This window comes from Spermophilus citellus (assembly GCF_964194105.1).
Source record: "Spermophilus citellus genome assembly, chromosome: 5".
NCBI classification, from domain to species: Eukaryota; Metazoa; Chordata; class Mammalia; order Rodentia; family Sciuridae; genus Spermophilus; species Spermophilus citellus.
Window position 1 is genome coordinate 135,166,360 of NC_138186.1, and position 18,678 is coordinate 135,185,037.

The following is an 18,678-nucleotide window of genomic DNA, read 5'->3' on the forward strand; positions in this document are numbered from 1 at the left end:
GCTTCCCTGTGTTAGGTCCCTTTCTCTCTTTCACACGCACCTGCTTGCCTTTCCACCATGAGTTAAGGTAACATGAGACCCTCATGGTAAGCCAAGCTCTTGGACTTTGGAAGCTCTTGGAAGATTTTCAGAACAGGAGCCAACATCAATCTATTTTCTTTAAAATTACCAAAACCCAGAAATTCCATTACAGCAACAGAAAATGGATTAAGACAATCTCCATCTTTAATAGTCAAATGCCTCCATGTTTAAGTGAAAATTAGCCTTCCTACAAAAACAGAAAGTCACTATCTCTGAATTCTTACAGTAAAAGTCACAAATGTTCTAGTAACATACATAGCAAATGGGAGCTTGAGGAGGCCCATAATGGTAACACATCACCAGAAAATCAATTAATGAGAAACAATAGGAATAAAGTGTTCATCTTTGTGATAGTCGTGAAGCCGAGTATTTAGTAGATGGAGAGAAATAAGTCAAACTCAGATTTAAACCTATTACCAAATTTACCTTCTCATTAGGTTCAATTTCATCCATTGATAAAATGTATAAGAGAAACTAGTTCTCAAGTTTGTTATAAAGTAAAAAAGTGTGTTAAATAAATGAATAGTGACATATAGATACAGAAATTTTTTTTAAAAAAAGGATGTCAGTACTCTTCTGGCTGTTCCTTCCTCCATTCACTTGGTCATTTTAGCATTCAATGTAGGGAATAAAACTAAAACTATTGTTAGTGTTTGGATACTAGTTATTCTTTTAATGAAATTTTTGAGCCTTACTTGTATCAGTGAGTGTAGGAATATGCTCTTGGAAGTGAAAGAAGAAGATTAAAAGGAGAAAAATCATGTGCAAACAATAACTGTTGTAATTACAAAAACTTTATTTCACTCTTACTTTAATTAAATCTCTATAAGCACCATGTCATGAACTGGCAATCTAGAAAGAGGACACTGGAATGCTGTAGTCAGTAACAAACTGCAAGCCGATGATGTGAAGTTACAGCTACAAGGAGCATGTGAACAAGACCACATTTAGGTTCACTTGAGTATCCTGTGTTAACGCTCAAAACAGGAATCTGGCATTGATTCGTTTACATTTTCTACGGTCAGAACCCAAAGCATGTGCAGTTAAACATCAAAAGAAACATTTCATCACCTTGACAGTTTACAGTTTGCTAAAACTTGACCCTGAAAGCATAAATGTTGCCATCTTATGTTCTCGACCAGTGCTTGGCCACAGGCTGAAAAGATTGATTCCTTAAAAATTTAAACAATGCTTACAGGCTATGTTCAACATTGTGCAAGTCACCAGCAAGGCCTTTTAATGTGTGTATTTCTCGTATATGATCACCAAACCATTGTTTACCTAATGAAATTGTGAAAAACTATACATTTTCAGCAAAACGTTTTAATTTGGTCCTCTATTAATAGACAATTGCCAAGATGTTTCACATAAATTTAATTCACAAGCATGTACACAAGAGAATCACTATAAAGAACATTGCTTCCTGGTTTATGAATAAAAAGTTTATCCTCTACTTACACTAAAACATACAAAAAATAACCTACAAAAATCGTTTGCAGTTGATTTTAGCTAAAGAAAAAGCTTTCTTCGGAAACAAAAATGATTGTGTGGTGGTAGTATTTTAGCCATCAAAAAAGGAATGTAAGTAACCAATAAATATAATGTGCTTTCTCCATATAGACATATTTACACTTGAGTCTTTGGCTTATGTTATTTTCTAAAAAGAACTTTAAATGATCCAGCCATCATTGCACATTAAAAGAAAATAAGCCAGTTATATATATTTATATATTTATATAGAGATCTGCTACACTTGGAACATATAAAAAATGAAAGTTACTATGAATTTGCACAGCTTTTTTTTTCTTCTTTCTTTAAAGATTCAACAGTTTTTCTTTTAAAAAGGGAGAGAAATGCCACATAGAAAGTACGAATTCATGCAACATGTGGTGGTTGTTTGACTGAAATGAGGAGAAAAGGCTGCTATTCACTGTACAAACACTGATAAGTTCTCATTTGAATCTGGTTCTTATTAAATATAATTTATGTGGCACTAAATGTGGACACTTTAATACAGTAATAGAAACTAATCAAGTCCTTTTTATTAAGATACACAACTTCATAAGAAAAATACTTTTACCTCTCAAATGTAAAATCCTCCCACCCCCCACATTAAAATCTTTCTGCACAGGTGTAACAGGTACAACAGTTGCTGGCTCAACAGGTGAATGGGTTTCCGATTGGATGCACTGTAAAAAGTCTCACCCAACTAAGATGTTTCCAGGTACTCCAAAGCTACATCATAGCAGAAACGGTACTGCTCCTAAAAACATTAAGACAAAAGCGTTGAGAGAAGTTTTAAAAAGGTGAATGGTGAATAATAGCTAACAACTGAGTACTTGAATTCAAGTTTACATTATTAAAGAATTTCAAATTATTTTTATATATACAAGGTGAAATCTAGGCATATATATTTTATAATTGAGTCAAATAACACCTGTTTAAAAAAAGAGAAATGATTTAAAAGACATTTTATCTTTCTCTATCAAAAATTTGATATATTTTCTATCAAAAAATTCTGAAATGTCCAGATTTTTTATATGATTATAGCAGTAATACTTCATCATTACAGAAAATTTTCTCAGCACATAAAAATATAAAGAATCAGAAAAAGAGCTATAATTCAACCATAAGAACCAACTGTTTAAATATTGCCTTACTTTGTTTCAGCCTGCTTTTTTACATGGTTGAAGTAATTATCTCAGAACGAATATAATTACATATTTTGCTGTAGAATTTTATATTTTATTGTCTTTTATGTAACAATGTTATGAAGTTTTTCCCATGCTACTTAATATCTCTAACATTACATAAAAATCTATCATATTGATTGTTAAACACTATTAAGTTGCTTTTTACTGTTTTCTTTATTTTATATTGCTTACAAAGTGTGCAAATACTTTTCTCCATATTTTATATTATTGTCTTAGGAGAGAGGTGGGGAAGGAAGAGAAAGGGGGAGAAAAGTAGAAAGTTGTTTTAAACTGCCTTTTGAAATTTTAAGTTTTTATATTTGGCATAGTTCATGATCCTTCACAGTATAATTTAAGCAAATTGTACAAAAATATTTAAGTAAAAGACTGATTCTTAAAAATTTTAATTTTATTTATATCTAACAATTTGTTTCTGCAACCTTTAAGACAACTTGATTGCCAAAAAGTTTCTGAGTTAAAATCATCTTTCTTTTAAATTTATCCATGGACTTGATCAATTATCAAGAATTTTGAAAAATTTAGAGACCATATTATAAATCCTGACTTACAATATGTAACTCATTTTGAACTTCCCAATTTTGTCCAAGCAGGTAAATCTTCAGGCTGAACTATAGTACTTTAGTACTGAACTTTAGTACTATCTATCTAAAATATGCATTACTTCTAAACAGAACTTCTTTGTGTCTCTAACAATGAAACTGGTTAAAAAAAACTTTTCCCAAGAGGAATTCAACATTTTATACTAATTATCAAAGTGAATATGATTTAAATTAGCCTAATGCTATGGTAAGTACATAGAAAGACCCAAAAAGTACTTAGAAAGTTGTGTCTTTTAAAAATAGTCTCCATCAATTTTGTTTACAATCTAAATGTCTGTACCAAATTCAGGTAAACCCCACAGAACAATGAACTAATCATTAATCTTGATGTTTGGATACGATTCATGGGGGCAGGAATGTAAAAGAAAACAGTAACACATTGGAATGTTCTACAATGGCAGAGTTAAACTACAGGATCTTAATTTAAAGAAAAGCTGGGATATCAACCTTAAATTTCAAGATAAAAGTTGAATTCTGAAACTAGGAGTGAACCCCAGGATGATTTTAAGATGACTTAATCCTTGTGAGGGAAGCTTAGTTTAAATTTTACAGATTACAAACCTTCAAACAATAGAGTTTAAGGGCATAATTATTATCTATCCATTTTTTAAGAAGGTCTGCAAGTTCTACCTTAAAAATCCTTCAAATCTACCCTCTCTCTCCTCAATTGTTAGCACCTCAGACAAAACCTACACCATCTTGTCCAACACGGGGCAGAGGGGTCAGAAGGGGTCTTCAGAAAGGGTAGAAATCTGCTACCACTTGTAAAAGTGAAAGAACATAAACCTTAGTCTTCAGATTTTGTCTCAGGAAGCAATGCACATTTTGTGTGAACAATCCAGGAGCAGGAAGTGGTGAAAATAGTTTAAGGCTTATTGAATTGCTCATTTTAGTTATCTGATCATCTTGATAAATGTAGGGCAAGAACAATGATGCCTTGGTTTTTCTGGTTTACTTTTCTGTGAGCATAAACTACACAGCTGCTCCTAACCTAATCCCATTATGTACATATGTGTAACCCACAGATAGCTCTCTTTAGAAGTAAAATATGTTAGAGAGGTAAGAACCTTCTTTCTTACTCCACATACAGCCTCACCCAGATGAAATTTCCCATATATACCTATCAGCTCATATTCTCCAAGCTGTGTTCTGGTTTTATGGGCTCAAACTCATAGAATATCATATGAACTGTGCTCTATTGTTGTAAAAGCTGAAAACTGTGCATAATGATAGCTTAACAATTTATAATTTGATCAGGAAAAGAATAATTGTGAATACAGACTAAAATAAATTTCTCTGCCTTTTAAAAACACTGGGTGTCTAAGGTACTGAATTAACCTGAGTATGACCTCAGATAATATGTTTACCCTGTTAACTCAATAAGCTTTAAGAAATAAAAATAAGTGAGAAACAGCCTACATAGAAGGATTTTTTTTTAAAAGAACCATTCACCAAGGTTTATTACGGCAAATATTTGTTGGCTATAATAGAAAAAAAAAGTCCTATGCATTTCCCAAAATTAATTTCCTTTATCATTAATACTTTATGTGATGTTCACTAATTTATGTAGGCAGAGGAAGATACTTCACAATCTATCAATTAGGCAGGAAAGTCTCTGCAATTCATTTTCACATCAGCTTCCTCAAGTGCATTAAATCAATTGATAAGTAGGTATATGACTATATAACCTCTAAGACTCCTTCTATGTCCAAGACTGTGACTTACTGGGGCTTCCACCATGTTTGGCTTGCTGTTCCTCAGTGTCTTTACTGCATGGAAAACATCAACAACATTTTGCCGTTTCACCATTTCAACAACGATGCCTATGGCACAGAACATACCACTTCGACCGCCACCATTTCTGAAACAGAGAGTGCAAAGGTATTTTATCAGGTTTGCGGAACCACATGTCATACTGCAATATGTGTTAGGAGAAACAAAGAATTGTCTTCAACATTTTTTTCATTCGTGTCTTTGTTTTGCTTTATATGCATGCATATATGTGTACAGGGCAGAGAGGAGGAAGCTTGAGGATGGGGGAGCTCAATAGCTTGCACTTAGGAATATGCTATAGGCACTGAGTACTGAAACTCAGATTCCTTGAGATTCTGACATATTTGTAATATGTAAATCAGAGAAGTTGTTCAGAACAGTGTTCCAAAGAGTTTCAATTAGATGAATAGCTATAAAATAATAAATATTTAGAAAATACAAAAATTAAAATTAGTACTTAATTATAATATCATAAGGCAGAAGCTCTATTTAGAAATATAAATATATATGGGAGGTCTGTTAAGATTTCAGTTGAGAATTCTTTGACACAAAAATTTCAAAGGTTAATGAGGAAATGCCCACCAAAAGCCCCCCTGACTGGCTGGGCCAACCTGCCCCACTTACAAGCAGTGGATGATCGTCCGGCCTTCCCCCTCCTCACATTCTTCCTGCCATTTTTCCACCTGCAGAATCAGCTTCAAAAATGATCGTTTGGAGCCAGGCACTTCTCGATGAGAAGCCCAACCTAGATATTGGAACTGCTGTACCATCAGATAACCTTCCTGTGGCTGTAGAGGGAAATGGATTTTTTATGTGAATTGAGACTAGAATTTAGGGAAAAAATAAAAAGTATATACAATTAACAATATAAATGAAATTTACATTGGATTGAGCCTATTTGATGTAAGTCCCAGTGTGTACATTCCTATATGGAGACATTCCAGGTTATAGCAGCAAAAAACATGGGAATCTTTGTCTATACCTGCTTTATCCTCACACTCTAAATTCAGTGTTGATCCCTATCTTTATGTTTCCTAAATAACTTGCAAATTTATCTCCTCTTTAGGCCACTGCCAATTACAATTGTGACAATTACCTCCTAGTTGATGGCCCTGAATGAAATTTGATCTCCCTCCAATCCCTTGTTAGTACAGGCATCATGATTATTTTGAATATAAAAATGTTCTTGTCATTCCCTGCTTTAATGGCTTTCAAATGATCTTAGCATAAAATCCAAATCTCTGCCACAATTTAAAAGTTCTTATATAATCTGGCTCCACCTCCTTCTCCATTTTTTTTTTTTAATCTAACATGGTATTCAAGTTTTAGACATTTGACCTCTTTAATCTATTTATCAAGTCACTTCTTGCCTGGGGGATTTTGGAAACTGTCTCTTTCATCTAGAAAACTTCCTTCTTGCTTGCCCTTTTCAATCCCAAGAAGAGTGACCAATTTGAAATAGGTTTTGTGCGAACATTTCAAACTCAGTTGTCCTGGGAAAGCTCTCCATGTTGGGCAAGAAAAGATGGTTGATTACCAGCCTCAGCAACTTATTGAGGCCCTGGGTAACTTATCAAGACTCAGTCCCAAAATAAATAAAGATAATTTTTTTTTTTTTTAAAAAAGGGCTGGGATGTGGCTCAGTGGTTAAGTGCTCCTGTGTTCAATCACTTGTACCCAAAACAACAACAACAACAACAAACTACATGGTTACCTCACTCTGAATAACTCCTATAGGTTCTTAATTTTTGGCTTAAAATACCTCAATCTTAGAAAGGTCTTCTTTGATCACTCTTCTGTGTCAGATCATCCAGTGAAACAGTCTTTATTTTGGACTTTTAATCCCTAGCATATGTAAATCATATTAATATATACATGATTATATAATTAGTTGCTGAATTCTTATCTTCCTTGGCAAAATATAAATTCCTTAAAGATACGGACATCTTTCTTTTCTTCCTAAACTCTATCACAAGAAGTATACGTAATACTTTTTATATAGTAATGTTGTTGAAAGGAATCAAAACCTTAAACTCTTGATAGGAACTATAAGGAACACTATGCAACACAGTGAGTAATCTGTATCATAGGCATCAGATCCTAAGTTCCACATCATAAGGGTTTATGCAACTCCTACAATACCCAACTTGTTATTTGTGCATGCTAAAAGTTTGATGAAGTGAATAATACTAAATAATCAAACTGGGGAAAAAATGCACCAGAGCAAAAAAAAAAATGTACCAGAACATCAAATATAGAGGAAGATAAATAAAAACATATATATGCTTATAAAAAGTAATACAGATTTCAGGTCTTGTTCCTGGAAAAATTTTTATACAAACATCTCAATTCACAGATGAGTTTTACTTTCTTCGTTTAGCAGCTACAGTTTCTCAGCTAAAATATTACTAGAACCATAATGTAACAGATGTGCAGACATAATGAGATTCCATTTAAATTAACATCTAAGATATGCATGAGTATTATGACATGATTGAAGTTATCCTTTTTTCCCCACTGAAATGAGCAATAGAATTGGATATGATTTTATCCCTTGCTCATAGTTATGTACATATAGACTAATTAACACGACACACATATAGTCATTTGGATATGAGAAACACCGAAACAAGACAATCCTAATCACATATTCAAAATAATACACATACGTAAAGCTGGAACTTTAAAAAAACACAGCAATTTCCCTTTTAAAAAGCACAATTCTATGGAGGCTACTAATGTTTTCTTTTCACATACTGTTTGCTATCTGATTACATAAAACAATATTTATTATAAATACCTTTTTTTTTTTGGCGAGATACTCAAACTTGTCATTAGAGTAAAGCGTATGAACAGTCAGGGAAAAGATTTCTGAGGGAAACAACTAGTACTTAGCAGCTGGGAAAAGGCACAGTGGTATCAGCTGGCTCTCTCCTTTTACATCTGGACAGAACTGGACATCAGGCCATTAAGAGAAAGATGAGGTTTCGTGTTGGAAGAGAATCGGTGATGGCTGTGATTTATCTCCTCCTTTGGTCCTGGATCTCTCTCTCATGCACAGGTCTTGGAATAATGACACTGGTCTTTCCTACAGGCTGATCTGATATATCCCTTCATTCTGGGCTAAAGCTTCTCTGTCATCATCATCACTATTATGTTCTTATTTTTTAATCACATGCCTCTGTTGAGTGTCAGTACTAATAAGAAATGCAGTCATCCTTCACAGGAACCAGACTGAGGCCATCAGGCCCAATTGGTAATTGAACCACTGCACCTGAGTCTAGATCACCATGGGATATGGTAGTCTAGTAAGTGACCCATAAATCTAGCTCAAATTTCTAACTTCTTGCATTTGATATGTCGTTTTCCTTGTATTGAAGTATAAGATGTTCACTAGCTTTGAGATAGATCATGTAGTGTTTATGAATTCTTCACTCTCTATTGTCTAAATTGAATTCTAGCCCATCATGATGGTGATCTGCTTGCTCTGAATCAGACTCATTAGAATGACCCAACAAAGACTTACTCTTGTTAAATTACATATCCTAAATATCCGGTTGATCACATCACAATCCATTGAACAAGACATACATTCCACTTGAATAGGGCCGTATCGTAGCATCCCTTCTTCTGGCCAGTACTGGGGGCAGCCCTAGGTGATGAATGTTTTGAAAGAAAAATAAAGGTGCATTATTTTTTCTAATTAGAGTACTATACAGCAAAAACTAGCATTTTATTACTACTTAAATTATAAACAAATAAATAAAGCAATCCATGGCTATTAACCTGGGACAAGTCGACTTCATTTAGCATCACAATGGAAGTACAGCCATAATCATACACTAGTCTCCAGAAGTCTTTAACAGTGTTTGGCAGTGGGTATTGTGTGACAATGAAAGCAGCTGGTTGCCTGTAGCTCTGGGAAGAAAGGAGGTAGAAAATATAATAACTCAAAATGCATGATCAGATAGGTTGTCCAGATTCAACACACTTCAATGTAGGAACAGTAGAGGTGCTTGCTGGCTATACATAGAGATGGAGGCAGAGTGCTACCTAAGCTGTGGGGGTCACTGGAATTCACTGGAACTAGTAATGCATCAATTTGGTGGGAAAACATTGATGGCTCCAAAACAATTCAAGTCAAGAACTGAATTTCATTGAGAAACATAAATATGGTACAAATACAAAAGATGAAACTAAAGATTGAGATAAAGATCTTCCATTTGCTGGGCTGTTTCAATTTCCCACAGGTAAGTGAGTCTCTGAAAGACTGAAGGCAAAGTAAGCACAAAATCCCCAGTATGTTTGTCTGTCAATCTCCTGTGAGAATGTGTGTGTGTATAAATAAAACTGTTTGACTCCCCTCCTTTTCAAATAATAACAAACACAGGTATCTCCAACTGTCATGTTTTTATATTATATGGGTATCCACAACATATTTTGCAATAGGCAATCCATTTTCTATGGTGCCTGGGCCATGAACATCAGTGAACATTGGTGTTTGGAATGACAGTTTCAATCATTTAAAATTCTCAAGTGACAGAGAGTTAACACATCTTGGCCCCAGTCAAGGGTGTGATGGCACCTTGCTTACTAAGTGCCCTTTGATTAGGACTCAACATATTATCTTTTCCCAGAGGAGGGGATAGTCAAGGCAATGTCTATCTGGTCTGGGAAATCTGGTTTTCTTCAGATTCATAATCTATACTAAAATAGAAATATATTTTTCTATGTATTAATTTAAACCACCAGCAAGATTCGAGGTACAATAAGGATGAGAGCTTTCTATTTGAGCTTGTCTCTAGATTATTTTTCTCTGTAGCACAGATAAGAGCAAGTCACTGGATAAGACTGGTCTTGGGAGTAGAATGTGGGCTATTACAAGTTTCTACTCCATACAAGGCTGCTAATTTACAGATGGTAATTCTAGACAACACAATAGGAGCAACGACTTAGCCTCATTATAGTTAGAAAGGAAAGGTCTCTGACTTCAAATTTCTTCTTGCTATGATTTAGTAGTCAAAAGGGCCAAAGCTAGAAATGAAGATGGTAAGCTATTTTAAATGATCCTGAACCCCCATAGTCTTGCTTTTTCCCAGGTTAACTAAAGTAAGGTAGCTTTATCATTTAAAATCATTTAAAACTCTCTTTCCATGGCATTCTATTTATGGATTACTAATACACCAAGTATATGTTGGAGTACCCACATTTGATAAAACTTAGAATAAGACAAGATATCTCTTTCATGATAATGGATGGATTAACATCGTATTAACCTGGGTTAATACTTCCCTAGTTATTTTTAAGTAGTCTCTATTAACTAATGGTAAATAAAACAAATTATCTATAAATTATTGGAATATTAAATGCCACAGATTAAAATCCCCCAAATTTTACAAATTAGTATAAATTTGGTACAATATGGCATTCTGTCATTTAAAACATTCATTCCTAATGATATTCAGAACAGATTAGCCATGACTTTCTTTTTTGAAAATAATTAAGATGGGAAATGTAACCTGCAGTCTATCCTATATAATAATTGACAATCAAGCTCTAAATCTACAATAAAACTTCAAAAAGTATAGCTACTAAGAGTTTCTGTAAGGAAAAATCTAAAATAGCTCTCCAAAAACTTGTATTTCAAAGTTTCCAATTTTTCTTTCTAAGCCATTTTAAATTCCCAGACAAGAAAACTAGCCAGTGTTCAGTTGTATTATGTAGATTTTCATGGCACTTTACACTAACAAAGAAGGCAGTCTCTTACATCCATAAGAGCAGCATTGATGTAGTTACTGCTCTCCCCATCAATTGTAATTAAAAAAGGCAGACATCTGTCAGGTGGCAGCATGTCCATGAAACGGTTCTTGTCATGGTTCCTTGGCAGGCATGCTATACTGCAGTCTTCAGCTTGTAGTCGAGGGGTGACTGAATTCAGAGTCTAAAAGGAAAAAGAGAACCCAGGTTAAAAGACAGTGACCCATTTAATAGCATAACACCCACCCATCAAGAATTTAGGAGGCCAAGTAGAAAGGATTTGTGTGGGTAATGGTAGTTGCCACTATGACAGGCTGATAGACTTTTTAGTTAAAGCTAATGAAGCCTGAGAAGTGCAAAGAAATAAGATGCAGAGTCTTCAGTGTGCTTCTTCTTACAGGAAAGTGAAGCTAAACAACACAGATACCGGTAAGATACATTGCCTAACCAAAGAAAATCCACTCAGGGTGGTCCATGATGCTGATGATGACCTTTCAGGGTTGGAAACTAACATTTGCCATCACATTTTGGTATTTGAAGACACAGTGAGTATTGGGAAGAGTACTAAATTAAGATTCATGGGATTAAATTTCTAGAGTTTACCCTTGACTTCATTTTTCACCCAACTTCAGGGATGTTTTAAGGGCAGTAAAACATTTGGGGCTATTTAGAGAAAGTTTAGTACAAACTTCGGCTATTTTTCTTAATGTGCTTGATCTCTTCACATGGTTAATAGCAAGAAGGTCAAGATCCACAAAGTTACATGGAGAAAAAAAAGGTTATAAATACACACAAATCATTACCAAATTTGACTTTTATAATATTTTGTCCTCATTCTCTTCCCTGAGTATGAACTCATTTGCCCTTCAGGATACAGGAGATATGAGCTCATTAATACAAAAGTGACTCCAATGATATGTATAATGAAAGAGACAGGTATTTTATTATACTTGAAATAGGGTCAAAGGTTATAAATTTGACTTGAAAGACCTTTCTTAAAAGAACTATTAGTGCCCAGAACAAATTGTACCAAGTCATAAAAGAGGCCTTAGAAATAGTCCGTACCTGAAATTCATCTTTGAGATGTGAAGAGTTAGTCTGAGAGTCTATTCTAATCATATCAAAATATGCAGCTTTAAATTCACAGACAGGGATAGCAGTTTCTCCACATAAGCAGGCTTCTAAAATGGCATCATGAATAAAAATGTACTGTTCCTATGAAAAGAAAGGAAAAGAAAATTTTATGCTATTTTAATAACATTTTTCTGTCAAAGGTAGATGCCTGATTCTTAGCAGGTCATTCCCAGATGATATAGATAATTTTCTCTCTATTGAAATATTATAGTACCAAAAATTTCCTATCTGATTTGATGATCTAACATTGATTATCCATTTTTTTTTAAACCTACTACTCTACTATTTTGTTTTATGGGTGATGAAAAGAAAAAAAGAAAGTTCACTAGAGATAAATTGATATACCTCTGTCTGGACCATATTGATACGACGAGATCTTAAGGCTTTGACACAGTTATAGATGTCAACAACACCCTCTCTTTCAGCCATGTCCAGCATGATGTCAATCACAATGTAACAGCCAGTTCGTCCAGCTCCAGCACTGTGAAAAACATTAAATTGAAAAATTGTGAGAAACATGTTTATCTTTATGGCATTAAATAAAGATCTTTTCACTTTGAGGTGAAATCAAATTGATTTAATGCAGTGTGATATGCTTAATTTGTACATGCTGTTTAAAAACTTATTAATGCACAGATAACTTCGTGTTGAGTATCTGGCTTGGTATAAACAGAAGATTGGAACAAGAGTTTTAAAATGTTTCCCAATTGAAAATAATGAACATGCATTGTTCAAATTCTATACTTTTCTCACATTGTCTTCATTTCACATTGATTTAATACATATAATTTCAAACTCATAAGATCAATTAGTTGGTGGATTCAGGCTATAAATTTTAACTCCAAATGGAAATTATTTCACACTCATCTTGTGGGTCCCCTGGAAAACCATGTGGGAATGAAGCTCAGTGTCTCACAGACATGCCTGTAAAAACTAGGGCAAAACCCACATTTGTTCCAAAGCCTTTCAGGGGGAAACCTGAGTAGCCACAATCCACAGGAAATGCTCCTGGGACAGGTAGGAAGAGAATGACGGCTATTGAAGAGAGGACTCAATAGGAGAAACAATATTGGAATCATGATCTGAAGGGAAAATAAAAATGAATTGTTAGATGTAGACTGATTACCAGCAGGTCCCAATGACCACTATCTTATTATATGAAACTAAAAAAAAAAAAATCCTAACGTACTTTGATTATCTTAACCCCAGAGAATGTTAAAAATTCAGAGATGCATGGTATTAAGTGGCAGATGATATTTCTGTTTCAAGAGAGTATCTGAGACTCCCGGAGCACTTCCAAAATAAGCCATTTATAAGAAAGTAAACCTCTACAATAAATAAAGAAATCCCTGAATTGAAAACTTATTTATCTTATTTTCTAAATGCTTAGATGACTAATAACATTATTTCTTTGTTATCCACTTTTTTAAACTCACTGTTCGTTTAGAAATTTAAGCAAAAGATATTGTGTGTGTCTCTCTCTCTCCGTTTTTTTTTTTTTTTTCCCTTAACATCTTCTCAATCACTGTTCCCAGGGTTTGAGACAGGAAAGTAATTGAGGAGTACATCAGATTTCTTGAGGAGGACTGAAATGAAGGTTCCTTTCCCAGGGTACATAGTATCTGATCCTTATGGAATACTTTACTTTTGTTTCATTCTCTTTTGCTTTCCCCCCTTTTGTACAAGGCCATTTAAATCCTGAATAGGTTGGATTTTCAGAAAGAAAATAAATGCTTTAGTACAACCTATTATGTAGCTTGTAGGGCTACTGTTTGAGAATGGTGTGTAGCATTTAGAAAAGCTTTTCCGATTCAGTACTTATTTTTCTGGTCACATCTCAATATGAGGCCATGTAATTTGCTTTTAGTGTCTCAGAATGCTTATTTTAAGAGAAGTTTCTAATCAGAAGGAGTCTGGATATAATGTTAATTTGGGGGGCATATATTTGCTGAATTTTACTGATGTACTTTTCAAGGTCCTCTGATGAATGTTGTTTTGAAAAAAAAATTTAAATCTCTGTTTTGCAGCACAAATTCTTGTAATTTAGGCCATTTAGTAACTCTGTATGTCTCACATTTAGTTTTAAAAGCTGGGGATTCTAGTGGGAATTTACTAGATTGGCAAGAAATTTCTATTTTAACCTACCATTCCAGACAATATGGGATTTGCAAAAGTGATAAAAAAAAAAAGATCAAAAACACAGATGTTGCCACTAAAAGTCAGTTTCCACACTTGTAATTGTGGATAACACTACACACATTAGGATGGATGTATGTATTTCTCAAGTTTCTGTTTTATATCCTACTTAAAGTTAACTTTTCTTTTATTGCATTTTACATTATCTGCAATACATGCAAGCTGGCACTTTGAAAACGCACATTGGTATTTGTGCGTAAAAGTCTTGCCTTCTTTCCTTGATATGTGTGTGTGTGTGTGTGTGTGTGTATATATTTGTATTATGAATTGAACCCAGGGGCACTAAACCACTGAGCCATATCCATAGCCCTTTTTATTTTTTTGTTTTGAGACAGAGTTTCATTAAGTTGCTTAGGGCCTTGCTAAGTTGATGAGTCTGGCTTCAAACTTGTGATCCTCCTGCCTCAGCCTCCTGGGCTGCTGGGATTATAGGCATATGCAAACATGCCTGGCTTGTCTTGAATAACAGCTAACTGCATACAGTCAAAATGATTTGGACCACCACTCACCTGCAGTGAACAACAATGGGGCCTGCACTAGGAGGGTTGGATAACTTGACTCTCCGGATAAAAGAAAGAAGCCCGGTAGCATGGTATGGCACTCCATGGTCAGGCCAGCCCGTGAAATGGAACTGTTTAACTTCACGAATTTCATTGTATCCCCTCTGTGCAAAGATGGAAAGAAGTGTTTTCAAAAGGACCAAAATGAAGCCATTAAACATAATTATGGGTACTAGAACTGACTGACAGTGATAACAATTAAAAATTTACTAAAGATGATGCCTTTTCTACAAAAGGATACTAGCTTAGGAGCTTACCATCATTGTCAGCTAACTGCCACAGAACATTAGAAGGTTTTCTCAGTTAAGTCTGGGAAAATTTTATTTATCTTGACAGCTTGCTTCTTACTGGGAATGACAACTCATAAAATTATTAGGGGAAAAGAAGGAAATCGAAAGCCTAAATGCTACACTATTGACACAATGAACTGAGTTCTCCAATGGTGTATAAAAGCAATGGTCCAGATTTTGCCTCATGAAGAGATGTTAATGCCTTGCTTATCCATGTTGAAAATGGTTTTGAAGCATAGCCTGGGGGGATTTCCAGCACAGTGGTACTCTAGATTTGTTTGTAAAAGTATACAGACCACTAAATTGTTCTATGGGTAAATGAGTTTTCTTAGCTCCCTGAAATAATTCAGCACCTAGAGTACTATGGATAGTAACAAAAATGCAAAATCAAAGAAGCAAGGCATATACTGTATCTGTACTGTGGGGTTACTTTAAAAGAACTCTATAACTGTACATTTAAAACCCTTCCTTCATTTTTATTAAAAGAAGCATAGAGACTTGGATAGCAAAACTTGGAGAGCACAATTGAAATAGCACAATTAATATTTATTTTTTTGATATAGTTGGACACAATACCTTTATTTTATTTACTTATTTTTAGGTGGTGCTGAGGATTGAACTCAGGGCCTCGCACATGCTAGATGAGCACTCTACCTCTGAGCCACAATCCCAGCCCTGCAAAATTCATTTTTAAGAACTCACATTTATAGCAAAAGAAAAAGAAACTGTGATCTCTATAGTTCTAACTCGATTTTGAATTGGAAGATCCCAATGTCACTTGTTCAATCAGAACAGGTAAAAATATTACAAGAAATTAATAAACCAAATTGAAAAAGATAGATTATCTTTGTAGTCTATCAGGAATAAACTGATATTAACAAAACCTTGGGAGTTAGGAGACTGTGTCTTATTATTCTTTCTGGTTCCAGTTCCTATCACAATATACTACACAAAGCAGGGCCCAACAAATGCTTATAATAGTCATCACAAAACAACACAAATGGAAAAATCACCTTCTTTGCTAATTTCAAGTCAACTTTAGAGATGAAGACCATAAATTATTTTAAGACTTGATTTTAGACAATTATTTCATCTCCCTTTTACTGGAGTGGCTGTATGGGACTTGCTTCATTTCTTCTGCTACATGTACAAGACTTTCTTTTTAAAGTAAATGTTTCTATCTGGTGGTGGACCTCCCCTATTATTCTTTTAAAAATATTTTTAATTGTGGATAGACATAATAACTTTATTTTGTTTATTTATTTTATTATGTAGTTCTGGGGATCAAACCTAGTGCTTGTATGTGCTAGGCAAGGACTTTACCACTGTGCTACAACCCCAGCGCCCCATTGTTATTTTTATTTAAAATTTCCTGAGTACTTACCAAATACATGATTCCCCCTATGAACCCCCAAGTCACTTTTTCAATTCTAAATAAGAACCCAAAAGTTCAAAATAAAAATCTAATAATTGTATTAAATCTGTAGAGTGATATGAATGTCAAGTACTTCCATGTTCTGTGACAAGATGCATGTCTCCATTAAGTTACATCTTATTTTATGCCCTCTGATACACTTTTGTGTTTTATTCAACTAGGAGTTGTATCTTGTTAAGCATATTCAAAGATATTTTATAATTTTTATTATTGTGAAAGAATTTTAATGTTGATTTCTGTTTATGCTAATAAAGAAGAGCTATAATTTATGAATATTAATGTTGAATTAGTCATTTAACAACTAATGTTTATTTTGTTTCATTTAAAAATATTATCTCCAGCTTTCTAGGCAAAAAATTGTTTTATTTTTTTCTAATTGTTAGTTAAAACTTCTAAAAAATATTGAATGCTAGTGAGAATGATTATGCATATCATATTCCTAATAATAACAGCAATAACACTCCCTACATCAGTTTATTATAATAAACTAATAGTGTTTAGTTTTCCACTCCTTAACATGTACCCTAATAATTATTGTTGAATCTCCTTTATCAACTTTAAGACAACTCCTCATTTTCCTCATTAGAGTATTACTACAAATGTCTTTCAAATAACATTAAATACATTCATCTACTAATAAAATCATATAATTTTGTTCCTTTTAAGTACTGACATAATGAAATATCTGCAAGACTTTCTATCTCAGTTGAATTATCCTTGTATTCTTGGGGAAAAATCATGATAAATCGTATGGTTGTATTTTCTTAATTCACTGCTAGATTCAAATTTTCAAAATTTTTTTATGTTAAATTGTTCTGCAAAATTTGTGTATTCTAGAGAGAGAAAGAAAAAGAGAGCAGGAGAGAGAGAGAGAGAGAGAGAGAGAGAGAGAGAGAGAGAGAGAGAGAATGTGTGCTTCTGTGCTTGAGAAAGTACAGTTTTTATCTAGTTCTGTTATAACAGGCTAGATTTTCAAGTTTCTTTTTTGACTTTAATTGTTTTTTATGGTTAAAATAGTTTGAATGACACAGACATTGGTTATTCTTTTAAAGGATAAAGAAACCTCAACTATAAAATCATTGTGTAATTTTAATGGTATATTTAAAAATTATTCTGTTTTATTCTACCATCTGTTCAGGTTTCTAACTCTTCTTGAGCCAATTTTTTTTTTTACAAGTATTATTTGCTAGGAAATTAGTGTCTCTAGACTAAAATCTGAGTTCACATACAATGTTCTTTATAACTTTCTTAATAATAAAAATAACTGTAGTTATATCTTCCTTATGTTCATATATACCTGTGTGTGCATATGCGCGCACGCACGTGAGCACATGTGCATGTGTTACTCTGGATTAAAGCGGGGCTCTCTCCACTGAGCCACATCCCCAGCCCCTTTTATTTTTTGTTTGAGACAGGGTCTCACTAATGTGTCCAGGCTGGCCTCAGTCTTTTCATCTTCCTGCTTCAGTCTCACAGGTCCCTGGGATGACAGGTGTGCATCACCATGCTCAGCCTTTCTTGTTTTCTAATATAGTATACTTCATAGAATATTAGAGAATTTTATTTGTGCCCAATTATAATTGACAATGATTTCATTACTTTATTGATGTTTTCAAGAAACTAGACTTTTAGCTTATTTTTTTCTATCATGTATTCCTTTTAGTATTTAATTTTTTTTTTTTTTTTTAGTCATAGATGACACAATACTTTTATTTTATGTGGCACTGAGGATTGAACCCAGTGCGTCACACATGCTAGGCAGGCATTTCACCACTGAGCCACTATCCCAACCCCTATATTTAATTTTGCTTTGTTGTAGTCTATTGATTTTTTCTTTTTGGTTTTCTGATTTTTGTGATTTTTTTCACATGCTTCTAAATTAAAATAGTTCATGAACCTAAATTTATCTTAGAGGATAACTTTAGGTACATTTTCGCATAAACTGCTGATATAATTTCAGCAATCATTCATTCAAGGATTACCAGAGGATTTGCTGATTTCTAAGAAGGTAATTTGTAATGTGATTGGTCAATTATCTGTTATTACTTTCTATCAGATTTTAGAAACACCTAAAATTTTAAAATGTACTCAGGTTTCCTTTATGAATAAATTCATGATTGATTTTTGCTAGACTTGTAT

General features: G+C 33.8%; 1 protein-coding gene across 6 annotated transcripts in view; it reads right to left on the bottom strand.

Moving 5' to 3' along the window:
- Positions 1-259: 259 nt before the first annotated feature.
- PTPRK (protein tyrosine phosphatase receptor type K) overlaps positions 260-18,678 on the bottom strand; it is a 572,160-nt gene continuing 553,741 nt past the window's right edge. For 4 of the 6 annotated variants that reach the window (XM_081294493.1, XM_081294498.1, XM_081294496.1 and 1 more), the window contains 9 exons: positions 14,764-14,918; positions 12,404-12,539; positions 11,990-12,139; positions 10,935-11,108; positions 8,954-9,085; positions 8,694-8,819; positions 5,792-5,955; positions 5,120-5,255; positions 261-2,344 (listed from right to left, as the gene is read on the bottom strand). In XM_081294493.1, the coding sequence (XP_081150619.1) occupies positions 2,291-2,344; positions 5,120-5,255; positions 5,792-5,955; positions 8,694-8,819; positions 8,954-9,085; positions 10,935-11,108; positions 11,990-12,139; positions 12,404-12,539; positions 14,764-14,918 (1,227 nt within the window). In that variant the 3' untranslated portion in view covers positions 261-2,290. Of the gene's footprint in view, positions 2,345-5,119; positions 5,256-5,791; positions 5,956-8,693; positions 8,820-8,953; positions 9,086-10,934; positions 11,109-11,989; positions 12,140-12,403; positions 12,540-14,763; positions 14,919-18,678 lie in introns of all 6 variants that reach the window. The other 2 variants (XM_081294494.1, XM_081294497.1) reach the window with 2 other exon arrangements.